Consider the following 25,682-nt stretch of genomic DNA (forward strand, 5'->3'; position numbering starts at 1 on the left):
ACACAATTAAATTTAGTTTACCTAAAATTACATATAATTTGTAGTTGTGAAATTAATTTTAAAGGATCAGTATGTTAGCTTTGACCTCATTACTGGAGAAAGCACAGAGTAACACAGGTAGAGTACAAAAGTAACATCATAGATAAAGCTTCATTTTATCATTTAAATGTTTTATAGTGTAACTTAAATAAATTGCCATTATAAAACATTGACCAAACATCAATAAATGGTGGGAAAAACATAAAAGTTCAATTTTATATACATTTGCATTTATTAAATTAAGTGAAATAGTGGTTAATGACAATAATGAATTCAGGCTTTACAATTAAATGTCCAGTGAGTCAGTAAAACAGAAGAGTAAAGCATATCTTGAGACCTATTCAGATTCACAATTGTGATACAAGTGTATATCCTTCCGTTTCATACAAGAAACATGAGACCAATTCTTACTTTCCCAAGGCTGAATCTACTTCTCCTTGGGACAACTGTGACAGTATGGTTCGAGACATACTAGGCAGCCACTGTCCTCACCTTCCGACTATGTTTCTTCAGGTTTTTTCTGTTTTTGCATTTGTAGCATGCTGCATTTTAAGTTTAGCTTCTTCTTCGCTTTCTTCACCTGGGAACGGCTTTTAGCTCTACTTCTATAGCCAGTTTGTCTGGAGTATAGGTCAAAATTGCAGACTTTCTCTTATTTCTTTCTTTTCTTGGGTTTTGTCTCAGATCTGCTTTTGGGAATGGATGACCTACTTCAGCTGAAAAGGCTAGATGAATTGAAGGAGATGATTGTGAACCACTAGATTGCTCATCACAGGTTTCGACACCTGCAAGTGATTCCTCGCGTATTGCTACTGGATCAGCATTAGATATGCTCTCAGCTTCAGATGGTCTGTGGAAAATCATAACGGCTCTGCTAAGAGCATAGTTTATTTTCCATCATCATCAGAAGCTTGTGATGCTGGGCAGTCAGTGACAGCAGATGGGGTAAAATAGGTCTTGCTGACCACGATGCTATTGAATGGTACTATGCATGTGCAGTTAAAGCCCAGTGCATTGTTTCTGGGAGCAATTGAAGGTATATCATAATTTAGCATGGTCTTTCTGGGATGATAGCCGATCCAGCTGTCACCAAAATCATTGACCATCTTTTCAAATTGACCATAAACTGAATGTCCTAGGGGCTGCATCCTGTACGTGCAGTGTGGTGGGAATGACAGCATAACAATCCCCACGATTTCGCAAAATTTCAGGCTGCTGATGGATATGTGAAATTCATGATTGTCAAGAAGCAATAAACCTTTGTGCTCTGTAATTGATTTAGCTAATTTTTGAAAGTGGTTCAAGAATGCCAAAAATTTTTTTTTCTTGCTTCCAACCATTTGCATTTCCTGCTCCAGTGCAACCAATAGGACCATCTCAAACAGAACGATCATGATATCACAAGAAAGGGAATACAAAGAGAGAAGCAGTACTGCTTCCCTGAGCTTTTATAGCAGTGGCAAGAGTGCCCCTTTCAACAGAAATGACAGCTCTTACCTGCTTCATTCCATGTTTATTGATAATACTGTTTGACTTCTGAACAGTGGTGATACCCGTATCGTCCATATTCCAGATGACCATGGGCTCAAACTTGTATCTCTCAATAACTTTAGCCAGGTTGTCAAAAAAGGTATTCACATTTTTTGGATTAAGATTCGTTGTGGATCGAGTTGACGAAATACACTTGTGGATTCCTCTTCACAAGAGCTAGAAACCAGTTTGAGCCAGCAATTTGATCAGGTCATCTATCCAAGCTGATGGAATTGATATATCGTTTGTAGTTGCCAGTTCATGAGCTAATTTATGAGTATCCCTAGGACTAAACCCACGTAATATTGCCAACACATTAATCACATGTTCAGCTTTTTGTTTTTCATCAGAGAACACCTTTTTAAACTTCTGTATTTGATCCGAGGCCTCGAAGTATTGTCATCATTCACACATTTTTCTTTGTTTTTAATCTACCAATGTGGTTTCAAATGGCACAGTGTGTTTCTTTGCTGCTGCTCTAAAACTTATAGTTTGCAACATCATCTGCCCCTATTTAATACACAGAGTTAATCCTCTAGTATTCATTCTAACTCGTGTTCTTAGCATAATTTCCTGCAATGAAACAACTCAGTAAATAACGGATTTGTTGAGTGAGTCTCTCCCTGCCCCCTCTCTATCCCTGCCCCCTCTCTATCCCTGCCCCCTCTCTATCCCTGCCCCTTCTCTATCCCTGCCCCTTCTCTATCCCTGCCCCCCCCTCTCTATCCCTGCCCCCTCTCTATCCCTGCCCCCCTCTCTATCCCTGCCCCCCCCCTCTATCCCTGCCCCCTCTCTATCCCTGCCCCCCTCTCTATCCCTGCCCCCCCTCTCTATCCCTGCCCCCCTCTCTATCCCTGCCCCCCCTCTATCCCTGCCCCCCTCTCTATCCCTGCCCCCCCTCTCTATCCCTGCCCCCCCTCTCTATCCCTCCCCCCCAGCCCCATCTCTCCGCCCTGCCCCCCCCGTTCCCCTGCACACATACCGCACCTTCACACTCGAGGATCCCAGATATTGATGTCTACAACATTGTGGTCAAGCTAAAACAAAAATATAGGGTATGATGGTGTACCACATATAAATGAGGATTTATTAACCTTTTTTTTTTTTTTTACATTAAAAATTAATCCAACAGTTCCATAAGCTGTTTCAAGTTTCTGAGAGATTTCAAGCACAGTTCAGTGACAGTCACATTTGACTAGTTCATGAATTGTGATGACAGCATATTTCACCTGCACTGTTATTAAATGCATTAATTCGTAGTACCGATTTTGGCTGTTGTGCATTCTCAAACGACAGTTCACTATGAAATGTGTCAATGCATAGCCATTCCATTTAAGAAGACACTATTCTTCTATCAACCACATTTACAGATTTCACAGGCATGCTCAATGGAAATTAAGAACACAATTTGACACAAAATTAGTTGGAATTATTTCATAAAGTGGTACGTCCTTTTATATAGATGACAAGTAGTCCTGTCTTATTACACATATGAAATCCATAAACATGACTGACACAAGGGCAGTGCCATCTTAAAAGGAATTATTATGGATTGCTGCACCTCATAGTGAACTGTCACTTAAGAATGGCACAACAGGCAGAATTGTCACTGTTAATAAATGCATTTAATAACATCCAAGCAGAATATGCTGTCATTTCTAAAAAATTATAGGACTGAGGATACAAATAAACACAAAATAATTCACAAATAGCTTAGCTGTGTTCTACATTTGTTGCTTGTGCAGGAACAACACAACTAGGAAATATTTTCAAGAAGCACACATCCACTCTTGAACTCCTTCCATCAACACAAAAGAGTAGTTTCCCCACACTGTAGGAGAAACTGGTGATTAATATTCTTGTGCATGTGAAACATTATTATGATGAAGTGTCAACAGTAAAGTGCTCCTCACCGCAACAACTGAGGAAATTAGTGACTGTGAAATGTTCCAGTGGTCTCCAGACATCACTCCCCAAGTGATCACAGAAGCTCAAAAGCATCATTTATTTTAGAACCAACCTTTTATTTCAGATCAGAAATACTTTCTGATGCACCTTACATCTTTTGGTTATACAGTTAATATATCAGGTGAATTACAATCTAAGACTCCCATGATTAACCAGCTCTCTTTAGATTGGATTTCATATTCAAAGCGACTTTGCATTCGTAATGTCTCCCAGTCATGCGCTGTTAACACAAGCATACTAAATAATTGCATGAAAAGAGTGGCAGTGGAAGGCAAGAAGAGGGAGTACTTGCATCTCCCCATCTGGAATCTTGCTATATTTTCAACACTGATTCCCAATCATAATTCTCAACCAGTTTTTTCACTGATACCACTATGTTACTTTAGCAGAATCAAAGACAGCTGCAAAGGAGGTTCTTGCTCTTCATGGATCTGGAGAATTAGCATCTTATTCATTTAAGAATTTTCATGCATTTCTAGAAATGGTTGTGCTTTTCTATGAATGGATGGAAATGTGCATACATTAAACACTATCTCTGATCATACATTTAAAGTAATGATAAAATATAGCTGCATAAGTGTGCAATAAAAGGCTGATTCACAATGTACTTTTCTAAAAAAGAGAGGCATGATGGATAACGTCGGGATTATCAATAAGGACGGAAAGTAAGTTGAGAATGTACATGAAACCAAGGGTATGTGGAAGGAATATACTAAACCCCAATGGAAATACGGAAAAGGCAAATGAGTAGTCTGAGAATGTACAGGATGCCAAGATGAGCCTAATCTGGACAGGGTAGAAGAAGTGATAAAGATCTTGAGAGGGGGGGAAAGCACACGGCTGGATGATGTAAATATGGAGATGGTGAGAGCAGCTGCTACAGTAGGAGTGGAGTGGTTCTGTTATGCCATGAGAACAATATGGAAAGAGAGGACACTTGAAGACTGGAGAAAGGGAATTATAATGCCAATTTTTAAGACTGATGGCAAAAAACTATGCAGAATTGTAGTGGAGTTATTTTGATGTGTCATGCTGTCACAGTATTTCAAAAGAATCTGGAAAAGAGAGTATGGAAAATAATAGGAGGAGGACTTGGAGAGAAACAGTATGGGATTAGACCAGGAAAGTCAACAGTGGAGCTAATTTTTAGTGTTTGGCAGCTCCAAGAGAGAAACTACAAATATAGTAAGGATTTAGTAATGGGTGCCCATGGAGATTGAGAAGATGTATGATAGTGTGAAAAGAAAAAAAGATTCCGGAAATCCTTCAGAAAAGGGCAATTGGAGGGCATACTATGAAAAGAATAAAATAAATGTATAAAGGAAAAGTGAGTTGGATAAAAGAAGGAAAACAGAAGACAGACAAATTACAAAACAACCAAAGATAATAGATGAGATTCCCACATGCAAGAAATCACACTGTAAAAACTGTCTGTGAGATAAAACAAGCTTTAAACAAGAACCACATAGTAGAGACTGAGAAAGACTTCAAGAAAAAACCCTAGCATTCCATAACACTTCCAAACTAAATCTCTCAAATGCAAATCTTCAAGCACACTATTAAAGGGCTCCTATGGTAAATTTTTCTACAGTAATAATGATATATGTCATATCTGGACTAGTTATTTTGAATTCTTCTTCAATTGCAAGGGTTTAAATCCAATGTCAAATTCGAAAACAGCATACCTGCCCATAGCATTCATCACGTCCCATAAGAGAAGTAAGTAGATAGATCATAAATTTACTAAAAACAAGAAGTCACCAGAGGAAGACTCGATAACTGCCAAAATGTGAAACAGCACAGTAAACCTTGCACCTGATAAATTAACTGAGCCTAATTGCAACATTTGGGAACACTGAGAAACTTCAGGAGCATTGATCCATTCGCTACATAAGAGAGGTAACAGAATGGATGCAGAGAATTATTGTGGCATGTCTCTTCTCTTAGCAACCTTTTGAAAGCACTTCTGACTAGACCAAAGAAACAATTGGGCTTGAAGCTGGGTAAATACTGTGGAGGATTGAGGAAAAAATGTTCATGTGCTGAACAGGTCATGACACTTAAATATGCTCTCTCTTACCCATAACATAGAAGAAAGAAATTCTTAGTGACCTTTGTAGGCTTCTAAAAGGCTTATGATTCAGTTAACCAAATAACACTTCTCAAAATCCAGAAATAATTTGTCTTGGATAACAAAACAAGAGCTATTGTCCAACAGACCACTATTCCTAAGTGAAATTGATGGAAATCAAGACTGGAATCAGACAGGAGTATGATTTTTGTTACACCTTTTCAACTGTGAGAAATAAGTCTGCAAGTGGTGAAAAGGAATGAGTAACAACGGTGTAAAAAATGGGGCCAGGCTAGGCTGTAAAAATGTGAATTTTGCAGTTGACTGTCTAGCCTTTGCTGATGATCTCAATTTTTTTTATTCACTAGAGACAGCTGCAGAACAAATCAATGAACTGAAGACACCCAGCAAAGATGAAATTACTGATTTTTCCAAGAAAATTGATTGATTGATTTATTTTTAGCAAATGCCATATCAGCACACAGGCTCAGAGATAAAAAAGAAGAAAGTCAACTGCACATAAAAATTTATATGCTGTAGGAAAAAGGGATGGATTCCAGCACCACCTGGAAAGAGCCTCTGCATCACAGATTAAGAAAACAACAATGGTGTATCAAGTAATAAAAATTTGTAGAAAAGTAAATGAATATCCATAAGTGCCAAAATACAGTGCTACAGCACAGTGATATGACCAGCAGTGCTATGTGCTGCAGAATATGTTGCTATGAATAGATTAAGGTCTAAATTAGAAATAGTAGAGAGACAAATCTTGATGAAAATCCTAGGTCCATCTCAAATAAAATAATGGAATTTAGATCATGATTCAACACAAACTCTACACACATGCTAAAAGATCACAGACACCATTCGTAGGCCAAAATTTTTTTTACTATGGGAACATGGTTCATGAGTCCTGTGTGGCTGCACATTCAGATCTTCTGCTACTTTTTCAACAAGCCCATCAAGGCTGTGTGGTTCACCAAGGTAGAAGTATACCTGCAAGAAGTGGGACATCTAGATACATATTCTACTTGAGGGAAAAAGCCAAAAGGCACTAACACTAATTGCCCAAATCAATTTTAATTCTTTAAGGTGTTGAGTTAGATGCCACATCTGTTTGTTGCCAAATGGAAATGTCTATAAAGAGCTCAACCAACTGAATTTGATTAACATTGATGATGAAAGAAGAGCTGTGGTGCAACTTCTTGTGACCAGAAACAAAATTTAATTCGCTGCTATACACTGTAGAACAAGAGTACATACATAGTGATGGAACAGGGGAAAAGCCCTAGCCAAAGCTAAAAATCATGTACCAGCAGGGAAAGTTCTCTGAAGACATAACAAGAAATGAATTCCGTGCACATTTTCTTCCCAAGAGGAGGATTGTGATTGCAGCTCAGTTCTGAAAGCTACTTTCTGCAGCGAATGATGAATCAACCTGTTCTAGACATTCTGATTGTGGATGCTTAGGCAGGCTTTACCAGTAGTAAACTGTGAAATTTATTAGCCAACTGTAGAACAACATCTGCGCAGCCTCAGTTTATCCCCAAGCACCTACCACAGCCGTAACACCTGGAAGACGCCAAAAAGTCAATGATAGTGAGGCAGTTGAGCATTTCATGTTCAAATGGTTGTTAGAGCGTCTCCAATTTCTCCTTCTTCTTTAGCATCGTGTTGATATTAAGGATGAGGATATTATTTGCCATTGGAAGATGTGCAGAACATGTAGAAAAGACAACATATCGCTTAGCATGGGGAAAGACCTTTTTTTAGAATTAATACACACACACAGAGTTGCCACCAGATTCTGGAGCCCAACTGCAGTGTGCTGTACTTTGAATACACACTCATGCTCATAAATTAAGGATAATGCTGATACATGATGAAACAATGCTCTGGTGGGCGGTTTGTGGGTTTAAATCACATCGGGGTATGACCACGCATTGCATTTGACCCTCGGTCATCGCACGGTAGCGCTGGTAGCAGTCCACATACGCAGAGGTGTGTTGGTGCATGTCAGAGTACAGTGCAGCGAGTAAGTGTGCAGACATTTTCAGACGTGCTAATGGTGACTGTGTGTTGAAAATGGCTCAAAGAACACATATTGATGGTGTTATGAGGGGTAGAATAGTAGGGCGACTGGAGGCTGTCAAAGACAACAAGTCGTAGCACGGGCCCTCCGTGTGCCACAAAGTGTGATCTCAAGATTATGGCAACGATTCCAGCAGACAGAAAACCTGTCCAGGCACTGCAGTCGGGACATCCACAGTGTACAACACCACAAGAAGACCAATATCTCACCATCAGTGCCCGCAGACAGCCACAGAGTACAGCAGGTAGCCTTGTTCCGGACCTTACCGCAGCCACTGGAACAGTTGTCTCCAGACACACAGTCTACAGATGACTAAACAGACATGGTTTATTCGCCCGGAGACCTGCAAGGTGCATTCCAGTGACCCCTGGTCACAGTAGAGCCCATAAAGCCTGGTGTCAAGAACACAGTACATGGTCATTGGAACAGTGGTCCCAGGTCAGTCTGAACAGTGATTCTCACCAGGTTTTCATCTGGCGTGAACCAGGAACCATATACCAACCCCTTAATGTCCTCGAAAGGGACCTGTATGGAGGTCATGGTTTGATGTCGTGGGGTGGGATTATGATCGGTGCAAGTACACCCCTGCATGTCTTTGACAGAGAAACTGTAACAGATCAGATGTATCGGGACATCATTTTGCACCTGTATGTCCGCCTTTTCGGGGGTGTAGTGGGTCCCACCTTTCTCCTGATGGATGATAACGCACTGCCCCACCGATCTGCCTTCGTGGAGGAGTACCTTGAAACATAAGATATCAGGCAAATGGAGTGGCCTGCCTGTTCCCCAGACCTAAACCCCATCGAGCACATCTGGGATGCTCTCGATTGATGTATCGCTGCAAGTCTTCAAACCCCTACAACACTTCAGGAGCTCTGACAGAAACTGGTGCAAGAATGGAAGGCTATACCCCAGCAGCTGCTCGACCACCTGATCCAGAGTACACCAACCCGTTGTGTGGCTTGTGTACCTGTGCATGGTCATCATATCAAATATTGATGTCGGGGTACCTGCACAGGAAGCGGTGGCGTTTTGTAGCACATGTGTTTCGGGATAGGTTTCTCAACTTATCACCAATACTGTGGACTTACAGATCTGTGCCATGTGTGTTCCCTATATGCCTATGCTATTAGCGCCAGTTTTGTGTAGTGCCACGTTGTGTAGCATCACATTCTGCAATTATCCTTAATTTATGAACATGAGCGTAGATGCTGAGGAAATGTGAGTGGCAAGTGTACAGAGAGGAACAGCAGGGAAAGGGGCTAGGAAGGATTGCACTGAACAGATTTTGAGTCCAGTGAGCTTCTCTAAATGAAGGATATGCATGGAGACGTCCACCTGCACAATGCAGGAGTGATGGTGTTTTGGGGGGGGGGGGGGGGGGGGCAGATCTAATTGGGATCGGTCAGTGAAAGAAACATAAAAATCAACATATGCATAATGATTCCAGCGGGGTTTTAAAGATCACAGTATATGCACAGTGGTTCCAGTGGAGTTTTAAAGACCACAGAACACTACTGGGGAACTGAAAACAATTATTGCAAATGAATATGAAAAAGTTATTGGTAGACAACCATCTCACAGGGAATGAGAAGCTATGAAGAATGTTGCCACAGTAAAGACTTTCACTTCTTAACTGGAAGTTTACTCACTGAAATTGTATGTTGATACTGTGTACTCTGCTTTAATTTTGGAAAGCATTTCTCTACATTGTACTTACTTATAGTTGATGTGTGCCAGATAAGTACACCATACCAAAAATTGACTGCCCACAGGAGACATCACACTAACACCAAATAACACTACCTCTAGCCTTGACTCCATCTCTATTGATCATACTTACTTCATTCTAGCTTCTATAATGGCCTCAATTCAGTGAGGAAGAGTGTCCACAAGTTTCATCACGTGTGCCATATCCAGTTGAAGACCGATTTTGATGATAATATTCTTTAGAGCTATAAAATTGCAGGGTTGTTCGTTGGTTGCTATTTTTCACCCACTGTTCCATTTAGTCCCAGGCATTTTCTACAGAATTAAGATCAGCTGATTCAGTGGGCCACTCAAAATGCAAAAGGGTACTTGAGTAGTCATGAAACCAGGATCATATGCTTGGCACCTTATAAACACAGGAATTGTCATCCTGGAAGACGATAGTGCCCACAGCATACTCATCATGAAGATGTAAAAGATGATATGTTCATTGAGGATGATCAAATAAATATTCTGGTTAAAGTTCACAGTAACCTGAATAAGTAGGCCAAAGTCATGGTATGAATAAAATGTCCAGAACGTCACCTCTAGCCCAAACTATGCCCTTCATACATTGTGGGTTAAATACTAAAATGTTACCTATATTAATTGTATATAAATAATATTGTTGTGGTGGAAATTATGTTTGAAATCGAAGTGTATTGCTCTGAGTTCTACAGTGCAAGTGTATTTAACCTTACCCTTGAGTATCAGTATGTTCAAATCCTATCAAAGTGCACACTCATCAGAGCTGAAACTTCACTGACATAGGTTTAATTTCAGATTTTATGCCTTTCAATGAATTTATCATGTTCTGTGTGTAAAGATTCTAATAAAATAACAGCAAGTGGTGATATGTCATTTCAGTGTAGTTGTTCTGCAGTTAATCTGAAATGAGCCGATAGCAGTGCACTAGTTTGGGCTCTTGCAATTCATACAGAATATCTCTGCTTAAGTGTAAGTAGCAGGGGGTCAGCACTAGTGCTAATGCTACTGACTGCTTGGAGGTTGAAAGGGTAGCTGTAGGTTGTACATATAATTGATATTCAAGTTAAATAACGATTTACGCAAGAGGCCAAGACTGTTCTGCAGGTTCGATCTACCCAGTCATCCAGCACACCACTTATAAAACACTGATCACAATAAGTGATATGTTGAAGATCAGGTTATTCAAATTAAATAGTTGAAATGTACCGTAATATAAATCCATACATGACAAACATGTGGTTCCTGAAGAGGGGCAGCAGCCTTTTCAGTAGTTGCAGTCTGGTTGATTGACTGATCTGGCCTTGTAACACTAACCAAAACGGCCTTGCTGTGCTGGTACTGCGAACGGTTGAAAGCAAGGGGAAACTACAGCCATAATTTTTCCCCAGGGCATGCAGCTCTACTGTATGGTTAATGATGATGGCATCCTCTTGGGTAAAATATTCCGGAGGTAAAATAGTGCCCCATTCGGATCTCCGGGCGGGAACTACTCAAGAGGACGTCGTTATCAGGAGAAAGAAAACTGGCGTTCTACGGATCGGAGTGTGGAATGTCAGATCCCTTAATCGGGCAGGTAGGTTAGAAAATTTAAAAAGGGAAATGGATAGGTTAAAATTAGATATAGAGGGAATTAGTGAAGTTCGGTGGCAGGAGGAACAAGACTTTTGGTCAGACAAATACAGGGTTATAAATACAAAGTCAAATAAGGGTAATGCAGGAGTAGGTTTAATAGTGAATAGGAAAATACGAATGCAGGTAAGCTACTACAAACAGCATAGTGAACGCATTATTGTGGCCAAGATAGACACGAAGCCCACGCCTACTACAGTAGTACAAGTTTATATGCCAACTAGCTCTGCAGATGACGAAGAAATTGAAGAAAGGTATGATGAAATAAAAGAAATTATTCAGATAGTGAAGGAAGACGAAAATTTAATAGTCATGGGTGACTGGAATTCGAGTGTAGGAAAAGGGAGAGAAGGAAACATAGTAGGTGAATATGGATTGGGGGTAAGAAATGAAAGAGGAAGCCACCTGGTAGAATTTTGCACAGAACACAACTTAATCATAGCTAATACTTGCTTCAAGAATCATAAAAGAAGGTTCTATACATGGAAGAATCCTGGAGATACTGACAGGTTTCAGATAGACTATATAATGGTAAGACAGAGATTTAGGAACCAGGCTTTAAACTGTAAGACATTTCCAGGGGCAGATGTGGACTCTGACCACAAACTGTTGGTTATGAACTGTAGATTAAAACTGAAGAAACTGCAAAAAGGCGGGATTTTAAGGAGATGGGACTTGGATAAACTGGCTAAACCAGAGGTTGTACAGAGTTTCAGGGAGAGCATAAGGGAACAATTGACAGGAATGGGGGAAAGAAATACAGTAGAAGAAGAATGGGTAGCTTTGAGGGATGAAGTAGTGAAGGCAGCAGAGGATCAAGTAGGTAAAAAGATGAGGGCTAGTAGAAATCCTTGGGTAACAGAAGAAATATTGAATTTAATTGATGAAAGGAGGAAACATAAAAATGCAGTAAATGAAGCAGGCAAAAAGGAATACAAACGTCTCAAAAATGAGATCGACAGGAAGTGCAAAATGGCTAAGCAGGGATGGCTAGAGGACAAATGTAAGGATGTAGAGGCTTACCTCACTAGGGGTAAGATAGATACTGCCTACAGGAAAATTAAAGAGACCTTTGGAGAAAAGAGAACCACTTCTATGAATATCAAGAGCTCAGATGGAAACCCAGTTCTAACCAAAGAAGGGAAAGCAGAAAGGTGGAAGGAGTATATAGAGGGTCTATACAAGGGCGATGTACTTGAGGACAATATTATAGAAATGGAAGAGGATGTAGATGAAGATGAAATGGGAGATATGATACTGCGTGAAGAGTTTGACAGAGCACTGAAAGACCTGAGTCGAAACAAGGCCCCGGGAGTAGATAACATTCCATTAGAACTACTGACGGCCTTTTGGGAGAGCCAGTCATGACAAAACCCTACCATCTGGTGAGCAAGATGTATGAGACAGGCGAAATACCCTCAGACTTCAAGAAGAATATAATAATTCCAATCCCAAAGAAAGCAGGTGTTGACAGATGTGAAAATTACCGAACTATCGGTTGAATAAGTCACGGCTGCAAAATACTAACGCGAATTCTTTACAGACGAATGGAACAACTAGTAGAAGCCGACCTCGGGGAAGATCAGTTTGGATTCCGTAGAAATATTGGAACATGTGAGGCAATACTGACCCTACGACTTATCTTGGAAGCTAGATTAAGGAAAGGCAAACCTACATTTCTAGCATTTGTAGACTTAGAGAAAGCTTTTGACAATTTTGACTGGAATACTCTCTTTCAGATTCTGATGGTGGCAGGGGTAAAATACAGGGAACGAAAGGCTATTTACAATTTGTACAGAAACCAAATGGCAGTTATAAGAGTTGAGGAGCATGAAAGGGAAGCAGTGGTTGGGAAAGCAGTGAGACAGGGTTGTAGCCTCTCCCGGATGTTATTCAATCTGTATATTGAGCAAGCAGTGAAGGAAACAAAAGAAAAATTCGGAGTAGGTCTTAAAATCCATGGGGAAGAAATAAAAACCTTGAGGTTCGCCGATGACATTGTAATTCTGTCAGAGACAGCAAAGGACTTGGAAGAGCAGTTGAATGGAATGGATAGCGTCTTGAAAGGAGGATATAAGATGAACATCAACAAAAGCAAAACGAGGATAATGGAATGTAGTCGAATTAAGTCGGGAGATGCTGAGGGTATTAGATTAGGAAATGAGACACTTAAAGTAGTAAAGGAGATTTGCTATTTGGGGAGCAAAATAACTGATGATGGTCGAAGTAGAGAGGATATAAAATGTAGACTGGCAATGGCAAGGAAAGCGTTTCTGAAGAAGAGAAATTTGTTAACATCGAGTATAGATTTAAGTGTCAGGAAGTCATTTCCGAAAGTCTTTGTATGGAGTGTAGCCATGTATGGAAGTGAAACGTGGACGATAAATAGTTTGGACGTGAAGAGAATAGAAGCTTTCGAAATGTGGTGCTACAGAAGAATGCTGAAGATTAGATGGGTAGATCACATAACTAATGAGGAAGTATTGAATAGGATTTGGGAGAAGAGGAGTTTGTGGCACAACTTGACAAGAAGATGGGACCGGTTGGTAGGACATGTTCTGAGGCATCAAGGGATCATAAATTTAGCATTGGAGGGCAGCGAGGAGGGTAAAAATTGTAGAGGGAGACCAAGAGATGAATACACAAAGCAGATTCAGAAGGATGTAGGTTGCAGTAGGTACTGGGAGATGAAGAAGCTTGCACAGGATAGAGTAGCATGGAGAGCTGCATCAAACCAGTCTCAGGACTGAAGACCACGACAACAACAACAACATATTCTTCAATAATTAATGTAAGTGTTCCCTATCATTTGCAACGAGAATCTTTATCAAGCTTGTCCACGGGCAGACATGATATTCAGTATTCACAAAATTATTACATGGCCATCCCAACGGGGAATGAGTATGGCAAATCAAGCTATCTATACATTTTGATACATGGAGTAAAAAGTTCCTGATCTATCAGAAAGTTCATAGTGTTGTTGCATTCAATTCAGAATTGTACCATCCCTGTTGCTTTGCTCATGTGCTGTGGAATATTACATTATTTAAAATTGTTTCCAAATTTGTAATAAAATGCAAAGTCTAAATCTTTCCTTTAAATCACACGCAAAAGTGCCAAAAGGCGATAGTACAATGTCTATGGTGCTGTTGGTGCATACGGGGTGTTGTATTATTTGAAAAGATGCAAAATTGCTACTCAGATTGCACAACACACCGCCAATCAGCTACTGCCAAATTTCTGTGTTGTTTGACCCTTTGAAGATGTGCAGCTTCATTTGGTATTGTGGGCGATAGCCCTATGTGAGGTACCCGACTCCAAATGTTGACTGCATCCAGTTCCCTTCACAATATTTGCTCAGAAACTGTTTTCACTGACAGTAGCAATTCCTGCTGGGTTTGAAACTGTCACTGACAAGGCATGACACTCATCTCCAGTCCTTCATGGATAGAATCATTTTACAATCACTATTCTTATGTCGTGTTACATTGCTGGGACTGGTACACCATTCCATTTAGACATGTTAAACTGTCCACACTGCTACACCAGAAAATTGGGCAACTTCATTTATGGTGGGTCATGGCCGTGTCCAAATATGATAGCTTCTTTCTGTCATTCTGCCATGTCAACTTATCTTACTGTACTGATTCCATACATACCAATTTACTGCCATGACATACATTAGCAGTGAAGGACCACATGTCTATTTGGTATCAGTTCTGTACCATCTACAGTGGTCATGATTGACTAGTGTGCTGTTTTAGGAGGTTGAGTAATATTTTGTCTTGTGAGCTTTGTTTTCGGTGTCCCTCCTGTGCATATAGTATGACACATCTTTTACTCATGCAAATTCAGTCTAACATGTCAGCACTGCAGGATAAAAATCCCGTGATGTTAATAGACATCATCATCAAAGCTCTTTTCAAAAAAATGCTGTCCTGCCACTTTATGATAATATTGCACAGCAGAGTGACCAGAAGTTTGATATACCTCAAGGGAACATACTCTTTTCCCAAGTTGCTTAATGTACACAAGGTGTTTCACAATTCATGTTACACACTTCTAGAGGCTGTAGGGGGGACTTAGTAGATCAAGTTTTACATAGGAATCCATGGCTGGAAATGGTTCATTTCCATGTTACAGGGAAAACAAGATGTACAGATTTCACTCCTATTTACTGTGATATTACAACAGCTGTTCAATATGATGATCACCAAGTTCAGTGCGCACAATGTATCTGCATAGTAAATTCACAAAACTCTGTATGGTGTATGTTAAATCACTTCTGCCTCATCGTGATACAAGACTCTTCATGTGGCTCCACAAGAAAATGTCCAAAGGGGTATCTGGGTATGCAAGTGGCCCACCTCAAGCAATCCACATGTCCCCGTAGACAACGTTGAGATAGTTTCAGGCAAGAACTGCAAAATCTGTTGAAACGCCATCATGCTGGAACCACAATTCATGCCGAATGTCCAATGACACATCTTCAAAAACTCCGCCATCACTTGTTGCAAGAATATCAAGTGCCTGGCACCCATTCGGTGGGGAGGAAGGATGTATAGCCCAGTTACACAACCATCACAGATACATGCTAAGATATTGATGCCGAAGGTGTGCTGAAATCTTCGTGTACATGTGGCTTTAGGGTTTTCTTGATCCCAATGTCACTATTTTGAGTGTTCGAAACACCTTCCCTACTGAAATGTACTTCGACAGTGAACAAAATTCGCCTTGGAAGCTGAGGAACATCCGCAAGCGATGTAAAAACCAAGTAAAGAAATTGACATGGGCACAAAATCTACCAGGAGTGTGGCAGATACTTTCTGAGGGTGAGATGAGTGGAGTTGCTGTTCATACAGAACACGCCAGACAGACAAGTGAGGCACATGCAAGTTACATTCAGTGGCTCAGATACTTGTCGCTGGGTTCTCTTCAACTTGATGAAGCACTTCCTCTTCCAATATGACAGTATGTTGCCCTCATGGGGCAACTCAGTGTGCTCTGTTGCTTGTGAATTTCCCACTTTCCCGCAGCCATTGTTCTAATCCGGCAAACACGGGATGAGATGGAGTCACACAGTTTGGAAAGTACTCATGGTACAGATGTTGAGCTTCTCTTCCATTATGGCAGACGTCTCTGTAAATTAACAACATATCAGTGTACTCTGCGAACATGTTCTCAGGCATCCTCCTACAGCAATACTAGTCACCATAATGCCAATTAACACATCACCATGTAGCATGAAAACAAGGAAGAGAGGAAATAGAGGGCATCATGTGGCATCGCATTGTGATACCATTCTTAAATGTGGGTGCCCTACCATAACAGGTGAACTGCATAAGAAACATCTAGTGCACGGTTGATCACCTCTTATTTTCCTTGGGTTCCTGTGTAAAACTGGATCTACTAAGTTCCCTCTACAATCTCTATAAGTGTGTAACATGAATTGTGAAACACACTATATCCAAGTGGCCAACCTCATCATCATAACACCAAGTCTTTAACTTAATACTGACTATTTAGCTGCAAAGAATGTTACTAAAAGTACCCAGGAGTAGATTATTGGGACAGTCAGCTCATCTTTGATCTATTGAGTCTACAGTATACAACATCTAGAAGGAAACTAAGCTTCACTTACATAGATCTGCACTACTAAATACAGACTTACCAGCCTTCCTATGTATCACCAGTGAAAGGTATGTCACCTTCAAGAATCACTGTGAGAAACTGAAACAGAATGTTCAGACAAAAAAAGGTTAGATTGTTATCTTGTCAATTCGTAATGGAAGCCCCACAAACATAATAACATATGCTCTTGCACCATGCTACTCTGCAGCTGAATAAACTTTGTCCAATGGATTTCATTCAGTCTATGTGAAGAAGGTTGACATTGCACTAAACAACACTTTGGTGATTATCATTAGATGTTTCTAGCCCACTCAGCGTGAAAAACTTTACCTCAAAGTAGGTTCAAATGGCTCTGCGCACTATGGGACTTAACTCAAAGTAGGAAATGCTCCACTAAACACCAGAAAAAAAATCTGTGCTGGTGCAAAATTTTCCAGATGATTGAAAAACTACAAGTGTCTCTTGCATGGAATACCTGGTGCAGGCCATGACCTCAGTTATGGATGAGCTCTCTGAACAACACCCAACAGCTGCCACAGACACAAGAGAAAGGACGTATAGGTCAATGGAAAGGTACTTTGGTCAACAACTGACAGGATGAAACCAGCTGAAGAAATTGCTCCACAGCATCAATATGGTTAGGCTGCGTGGAGAATCCTTAATAGATGAGCCAAAGATAATTTAGTTAAATGAGATATATTAGAAGCTCAGATACCTTTGTGAATATGTAAAAACTCTGTGTCACATACCTTAACCTGGTCTCAAAACACAATGTGATGTTTCCATGTACATACATTTTATGAAATTGTCTCAGAAATAGGATTCCCATGCAGCACCACATCAGCCACCATTAGTTCTCTCTCTCTCTCTCTCTCTCTCTCTGTGTGTGTGTGTGTGTGTGTGTGTGTGTGTGTGTGTGCGCGAGCGCGCGCGCGCGGGCGCGCTCCCGCCCAGAACACATAACATAACTGCGCTCTTGCTGGCACACTACTCTAACAATGGACAGTGCAGTAATACTGATAGAATACACTTGTTAAAAATATATTTCAGTTCTTGTTACAATTACCTTAATATTCATGAGTGTAAAAATTGTTGTTGTTTTGTTGAATTGAATACAATTCTTTCTTGGATTGTATTTTCTTTTGCTTCTGGCATGAAATAAATAAATCCTCTATTCTATTTTGTTAATTTCTTTAATAATTCATTAGCATTTTCATTTGTGTAGTAACAGAATTACCATTATCCTTATATTCACATGTTGCTTTTATGTCATATCCGATAGAATTGGAAATCTAGTGAAGACCAAAATAAAATTTAAGGGGTGGTAGGTCAGCACTTAGACCACAACGCATAATATGTGGTACCTTCACACATACATAGGTGAAGAGAAAATGGATTAATAGAATATACAAAAAAAGCAAAACAGAAGTAACAAACAAAATTGTTCTGCATTAATCATTAGTAAAGCACCGTGAAAGCAAATAAGACACCGTTTGTGATGTGGAGAAAGAGCAAAACTGTTGAGAGGGGTTGACAGAGAAGAAAGATGTTAACAGAAGGAAATCCAGTATTTAAATTTTGTATTGTATAAAGAGAATGTGGAAGCTGATGTGTGAGGGAGAACAATAAAATAAAACTGAAAACAAAGAAAATTCATAAAGTGCTAAATTTAGAAGATGCAACATTTTAGATGAGGAACAGATAAGGGCAAGAATATTTTGTTAAAAAAATTGAGGGTAGACAGGTTACCAATAGAAAATAAAAGTATAGATCTATACCTCATGGCAGTATAGGTCTGGCAAAATGTGCATGCCACATATGACACCGCAGTGTCAAAAGTACACATAATTGAATCACATTTTAATTCCTTTAGACCATATCCTAGATTGTCTGCCTTGTGTCCTACCATATTTACTCGTTATCACTGACTCCTACCTCCAGCTTCATTATTGATTCTCTTCTCTGTTCCCTCCCCTATTCTACCCTCTGCTCCCTGTTCCATCCCACAGCCACCACTCCATCCCCACCTTCACCTTCTCACCACCTCTGCCACCATATCAATTAAATGGCATTGATTCTCATTGTGCTTTGTTCAAATATATTTCCTTGCACTTCTCATTGTCAGTTACAATACTCTCTTTTTCATTATCTTCCTCACTTTTTTTCTTCATCTTATTGTACTGTATTATATACTTATTATATTACGTGTTGTAATTATTGGCATTATAGTAGAGAAGGAAGTTGTTCTCAGTTAAAGATCTCCTGAAGAAATATACTGTGATCCCTAAACATCAATTTGAAAGAATCTTCCAGTCTAGTGAAATAACATTTGATAAACATTTCTTAAAGGAATTTGCTTGGATGTAGAAATTCTTCAAAGGTTATTTAAGGACAGTATAAACTCAATTTGGTCAACATTAATTAAAATTTCATAATTTAATATGTATTCCAAGTTAATTTTTCATTGTAACCAACATTTTAATATTTCTATCTAATAAATCCATGATTGTATGAAATATAGGAATCTTCTGTATTGAATGTGATACTTGCTTCATTATTTTCAAAAGCCGAGTAGGGGTTCCTATATCATTGTGACCATGAACACTATAGTCCGATCCACAAACAATGGCAGTTTGCACAGCTCAAGAGGTGGACAGGGATTGCATTGTTGCCAGTTGCAAGCGATGGGCTTCGGTCCGCACATACACGCACTCTGCACTTGAAGAAAGCGTGTGTACTGCAAATTATGGCTCTCGCTTAGTTGTGCAGAATTCATTGCTTACCACCACATTAGCTGTGACAGCTTGCAACTTATGAAATAAAAATCACTAAATAACTCGCTGCTGTTATGTTTAATGCTCGCATTGCCTATGACATTCGCAGCAGAGTGCAGAGAACGCTACTGAACACTCTCATTGGCTGTCGGAGTATCTGTGACGTAGATGCTTAGAACAAGCTGAAACTCAACCACCATCATTCGTGACTGCAACTTTAGGGCTGCATACAGCTGTTGCTGCCATTTGTTTCCTTGAATTGCATTGCCAGAGAAAAAAAAAACTGTTTTATTTATGCTCAGTAATAGGAGGGACAATCAGAATAGAGGTAAGGAGGTAAGAGGTGACTAAAGAAAAAAAAGTTAGTTATCCAGATCACGTCATCCAATCACAAAACTCTAATACAGCCCAGTCATCACAATGAACTCGATAAAAGATGTATCAGTGATGTGCACCTGAGAATCAGAAAATGAGGTTCACAATTTCCGTGATATTACAGTGATGTTATCCTATCATATGATTGTGACAAGATCTTCGAACTCTGTTCCAGTACTGCTTTTTGGCAACTTCTAGAAATTGACAGTTAAATTTACAGTACAGTGGAGATGTCTTGCTTCTTTTTTCCATCACTAGTTATAACTGTTGTTCCCTTCAGAGCTATAGTGTTCCTCTTTTGATGCATTATTATTGAACATCAAAATGTAATCAAACATTTTTTTTTTTTTTCTAAATCAGATGACAGCAACAATTTCTTTGACTATCAGTTTATTTTTCTGATTTCTTAGGTTTTAGAAGTAGTAAATATCTATTGGTTTATACCATAACAATATGTGTATTGTTGCTTGTAGATTTTATGGACGTGACTCTGGTTTGCTGAAGTTCAGAATTTATGCTGGGGTACTTGGACGAAGTCCTCCTCCTGCAGCAAGGCGGCTTGTGGCATTCACTTTCCATCCGAGAGACCCATTCGCCATCAGTGTTCAGAGAACCAATGCAGAATATGTTGTTAATTTTCATATAAGGCATGTATGACAAAGAAGAAGAATGATCCACTCAACTAAAGGCACAGGCAGATTTGCACACCCTGTCATAGCTTCATAATATGAAGTTACATGATGGATATGGATGACAGAGTCCTTGTGAAACAAAATTAAAATTTTTACTGTTATTTCATTTCTCACCTAAACTAAATAGTCTCAAATTAAATTTCAATGTGGAACATAAGATTTGGTTTTCAATGGTGTATTTCAGGAAATCTTATGAGTATGAAATACTAGTGTAGTATTTCAGTATTGATTCTCATGTATCAAAATACATCAGAACAACATATTGTTTCCACTTTACCAGTGATATGTTATTTTGAGCCTGTTGTGTTATATTTAGACTGTAGTTTCAATCTCCTATGTTCTGCCTGTTTTTGTAAAATATGTTGAGACAACATGATTTGCATTACAAGAACTGTAAAATGAGGCAGCATATTTAAGTTCCTTTGAAAGGGAGCCGAAAAGGAGGAGATCTCCAAATGGATATGTTAAAGATAGAATAAATGTATAAGAGAACAAATGCTTGAATACTTTGTACTGTCACTTATGTTTATGTGTATTTATAATTTTTTAAATAGCAAAACAGGATTCAGTTTCCACTATGAGCAGTAACACGTAATTCAAGCACCAGAATATGATCATAGTGTGATTGCTCTGATGACTGATACATAATGGGCTCTACAGATAGTTTCATGACAAAGTCAGATATTCAGTGATATGTGCCATTTGCATTTTGTAAGTAGCCTTCTAATACTTTTTGTAGCACTAATTACAATGCAAAAGGCTTTTTCTTAAATATAAATTACAATTTCTCGTTTAAAGCATTGTGATCAATATAATATTAGAAGGTGTGCAAACAGATAATGTCATTGTTAGTGAATTTGTACCTTATTTACAAGTGCTGGCACTTGGATAAAAACCCTAGAACCTATTGTTATTTAGCTGGTGCCATTCCTACAGGCCTGCGTGTCAGTTTTCATTATCTTTGAACATGAGTCAAGTAAGCTGCATCGTATACTACTCAACATTTTCCCATTTACAGCAGTTTCCTGTGACATAAAAAGTTATGTACATACTCATAGCTTCAGTAACACAGTTGATGAGAGGCTTCATTTTAAAGTGGTTAAGTTATATTGGGACAGTCAAATACATGTAACTGAATTTTGTAATAAGTTCAATGCTTGTAACAATTTTATATGTCAATGCAGAATTGATTTTACATTATTTTTGTTCAAAAATTTTGTGACGATACCTAGCATTATCTGTTGTGAGAATGATGACTTTTTGTCTCAATGACAATTAAATATTTACTGGTATCTTTAGACATCCCTAGATGGGAGAAATAACTGTCATTAACATATATAGGTGTCATTTTCCAAACAGAATAATGTGGACAGTGAATGCTGTAGAGATGTCTTTGCTAGCTCTCTGCCATGGTCATTAACCTTTATGTATCTGAATTCCTTGACACCCACTATTCAGACATTGTTATCTCTTGTCTAGGCAGATCAGTCACTAACCAACAAACTGTTGTTAAACAACATAAATTTTTCAAAAGCTGTCTAACATAATGCCAGAAAGAATATTGAGATTACAGTAACTTTATTATTTTTGTTTACAGCTCTGTTGGCCCAGGTGCATTGGAACCATCAAAATATTATCCCATATTTGACACATACACAGCTATAAGTGTATTTCTTTTTTTGCTAATGGTTCGACACAGCAATATTTCCTTGAGTTTTTATTGTTACTTTATTAACCACAATAAATGACAAAGCCAAAATACTTTGTGTGTGTGTGTGTGTGTGTGTGTGTGTGTGTGTGTGTGTGTGTGTGTGTGTGTGTGCGCGCGTGTGTGCGAATATTAGAGAAGCAATCTTCACCTCACACTTTTTTGGGAAGATCGGTGTGCAGAAAATAGTGTGATTGCAGTCCTAACTGTTTCCCCAGAATATGGTTTTCAACACTAAACCATTTCAGCACTGTTCTGTTCAGTGCTAGGGCTCAAGGTTCAAGAGATTCAACCTGTATAATAAGTGTCAATGAGTTGATTGACATTGTATATGGTTCTTAGGTGTTAACATGAAATACAAAGCCTTCACTTACCACATACATGACACAAAGTGTCATAGTTGTTAGGTAAAGAGCTATGTTTCCTGTATTTTGTAAACTATGTTGGCTAAGACTTTTCCTAATACTCTATATGGTATTAAATGTATTCTGCCATGTAAATATTTGTTCATCGTTTCTGTTGTTATGTACTTAATGTTTCATCACTGATGAATTTGTCATCTTCTTTGATCATTTTTAATTTTGAAATTGAAGTGTAAAACACTGGTTTTGTGTACATAAAACTTTTATGAAATGTAACTGAGGGTAACAATAATTCTGAAAGACTGTTTTATACATAAATTTTCATGAGCAGAATGGTACTGACAATATGTAAATTTGGATTCTGCAGAGTAATAGTTTTTGCTTTGGAAATGTTTTCATGCAGTGTTCATCTGCGGCAATAAATATTATTCTCGTCTTTTCTTTAGGCTCTACACAGGGTTATATATCACTCTTGGAATGTGTTCACGTCAGTGAAGCTGTAAAATTTGTGATATTTTTGTAACTAGCTGTTATTTTGTGATGACATTTTTATTGTTGTTGAATTTGATTAGACATTTTGCTATACCATTGTACACTTCAGTGCAGAAATCACTTACATATAAATATTTTAGAGTAACATTTTCTTAATTATCTTTCTCATTTTTAGACCTGTAAATAAGTAATTTTTGAATTATTTAGAAATTTCTATCGTGGGCAAATTTCAGATGAAGTGTGTTATTTGTAAGAAGGTGTTACTAAATTTGCTGATGGAATTTTGCAGCTATTAAATTATATTTTTGTGATAATGGGAACTGTTAATTATGTAAATATTGATAATTATTTTCAAAAATATACTTTTCACTGAAAATAATTGTTGTTATTTTTAAGTTAAGTCAGAGGTATGATACTGTTCTGTCAGATGCCATGCTAAAACGTCTCCAGTAAGCCCCTTATTTGGCAGAGTATCACACCATATTCCTACTAGATTGTCCCAGTTAAGGGAACCAAAACTCCCTTTAGAGTTACTGACACTATATGTAACAATACTTTTGTTAGGATTTGCTTTACCTTCTCATCTAGGCATACCAATATAGCACCAACGACAATCATAAGAACTGGTAGTAATAGTAGTAGTATTAGTAGTAGTATTAATATTTATGTTTTACAATGAGCTATCACACATCTCGCAGATCAGATATGTTATGACAAATATGTGCTGTAATTAAGTATCATGTGCATATTACCCAAGCAGCAGACATTGCTTGAATTAGTATGCAAACCATCATCATTCATTTCCAATTGGAGTACATGAGAAGAATTATATAGGCATGCCAGTACATTGTCAGCGTATTTCATTCTTCTTCATCACCCTCATTAGCCATTAGGCATCTCCCGCTGGATTAAGGCCCCATCAAAACTTTTCCATGCATTATAGTCTCCAGTGATAAAATCCACTTGCCATGAATACAAAAAAAAATTATCTGCTTCAGTGACCTAATTGTTAATTTTTATTATTTTTTCATTGTTTTTGGATATACTTTAAAACTTGCTCTATTAAATTCTTCCAGTCATTCTTAAAGTTTATCTGGACTAGAGGCAAAACATACAATGTCATCAGCAAAATGAATGTGGTTCAGATGTATTCCATCAACAAAATTCCTATTAGATTGTCCCAGTTAAGGGAACCAAAAACCCCATTAGAGTTACTGAAAATAATTCTCCTGATATGAACTTTCTTTGGCTGACTCCTCTTCCAGCTCCGAATTTCCTAATATTTTGACGAATTCTAATAGAAGCAGTGGCGTTGCCATATATAGTCTTCAGTGTAGTAACACAGGTTGACTCAATGCCATGTTTCTCAGCTGTATCAGTGTGTGACCTTCAGTCCAAGGACTGGTTAAATGCAGCTCCCAATGCTACTCTATCCTGTGCAAGCCTATTCATCTTTCAACAACTACCTGCACACTGTATCCATCCCTTGGTCTTCTTATACAATTTGTACTCTCTCACTCCCCCCTCCCCCCAACCTCTTTCTCCCTCCCTCCCTCCCTCCCTCCCTCCCTCCCTCTCTCCCTCTCTGCACACCTCACCTCTGTTATCAAACTGAAAAATCCTTCATGCCACAGTATGTTTCCAGTAACTGATCCCCTGTGTCATAAATTTTTTTTCTCTCCAATTCAGTACTCTACCTCCATACTAGTTATCCAGTCTACCCACACAGTCTTCATCATTCTTCTGCAGCACCACATTTCAAAAGCTTTTACTCTTGTCTTTCCTAAATTGCTTATTGTCCACATTTTACTTCTGTACAAGGCTCTAATCCAGCCCAGTACCTTTACAAAAGACTTCCTGATACTTAAATTTATATTACATGTGAACCATATGAACAAATTCCTCTTTTTCAGAAGTATTTTTCATGCTCTAGCTAATCTGCTCTTTATATTTTTCTCTACTTCAGCCATCATCAGTTATTTTGCTGCCCTGATAGTATAACTTATCTACTACTTTTATGTCTCATTTCCTAATCTAATTTCTTCAGTGTCATCTGTTTTAATGCAACTATATTCCATTGCCCTTGTTTCATTTTTGCCGATAGTCATCTTACAACTTCTTTTCAAGACTATCCATTCCATCATTGCATCAATAGCTTTCTCAAAATCTGTTAATATCAAACAAAATGGTAAAGAATATACATTGCTCCATTCTGTAATTTTTACTTGCATTGCTGTATCAACTTGTAAAGGCAACTTGTTCCTTTGGTTTACTGAAATCAGATGTTATTTCTATGTTGTTGTGTACAATTTTAGAGATACTCTTGCATTAAAAGGAGATGTCTGCTAGATCTTCAGTTTTTCTTGTCCGGTGTATTTCCTTTCTTGTGAAGTAGAATAATTCTCAGCATTGCTCAAGGGATAGACATTCTTGCAAGCAATTTTGCAAATTCCTTTTATTTTTTTTTTTTTTTTTGCATTCAACTTTAACCATTTCTATGGCAATATCTTCATTTCCACATGTCTATGCTCTATTAACATCCCAAATTGCTTTATATGCCTCGTGGCATTACTTCCCAAACC

At 38.6% G+C, this 25,682-nt stretch overlaps 1 protein-coding gene across 1 annotated transcript in view; it reads left to right on the forward strand.

Moving 5' to 3' along the window:
* Positions 1 to 23,647, forward strand: part of LOC126198584 (DET1 homolog) — a 60,631-nt gene extending 36,984 nt beyond the window's left edge. Inside the window, exon 4 of the mRNA XM_049935024.1 lies at positions 20,320 to 23,647. Coding sequence (XP_049790981.1) covers positions 20,320 to 20,503 — 184 coding nt within the window. The 3' untranslated portion in view covers positions 20,504 to 23,647. The remainder of the gene's footprint in view (positions 1 to 20,319) is intronic.
* Positions 23,648 to 25,682: the final 2,035 nt, after the last annotated feature.

The sequence above is a fragment of the Schistocerca nitens genome, chromosome 8 (genome assembly GCF_023898315.1).
Source record: "Schistocerca nitens isolate TAMUIC-IGC-003100 chromosome 8, iqSchNite1.1, whole genome shotgun sequence".
In the NCBI taxonomy this organism is placed as follows: domain Eukaryota; kingdom Metazoa; phylum Arthropoda; class Insecta; order Orthoptera; family Acrididae; genus Schistocerca; species Schistocerca nitens.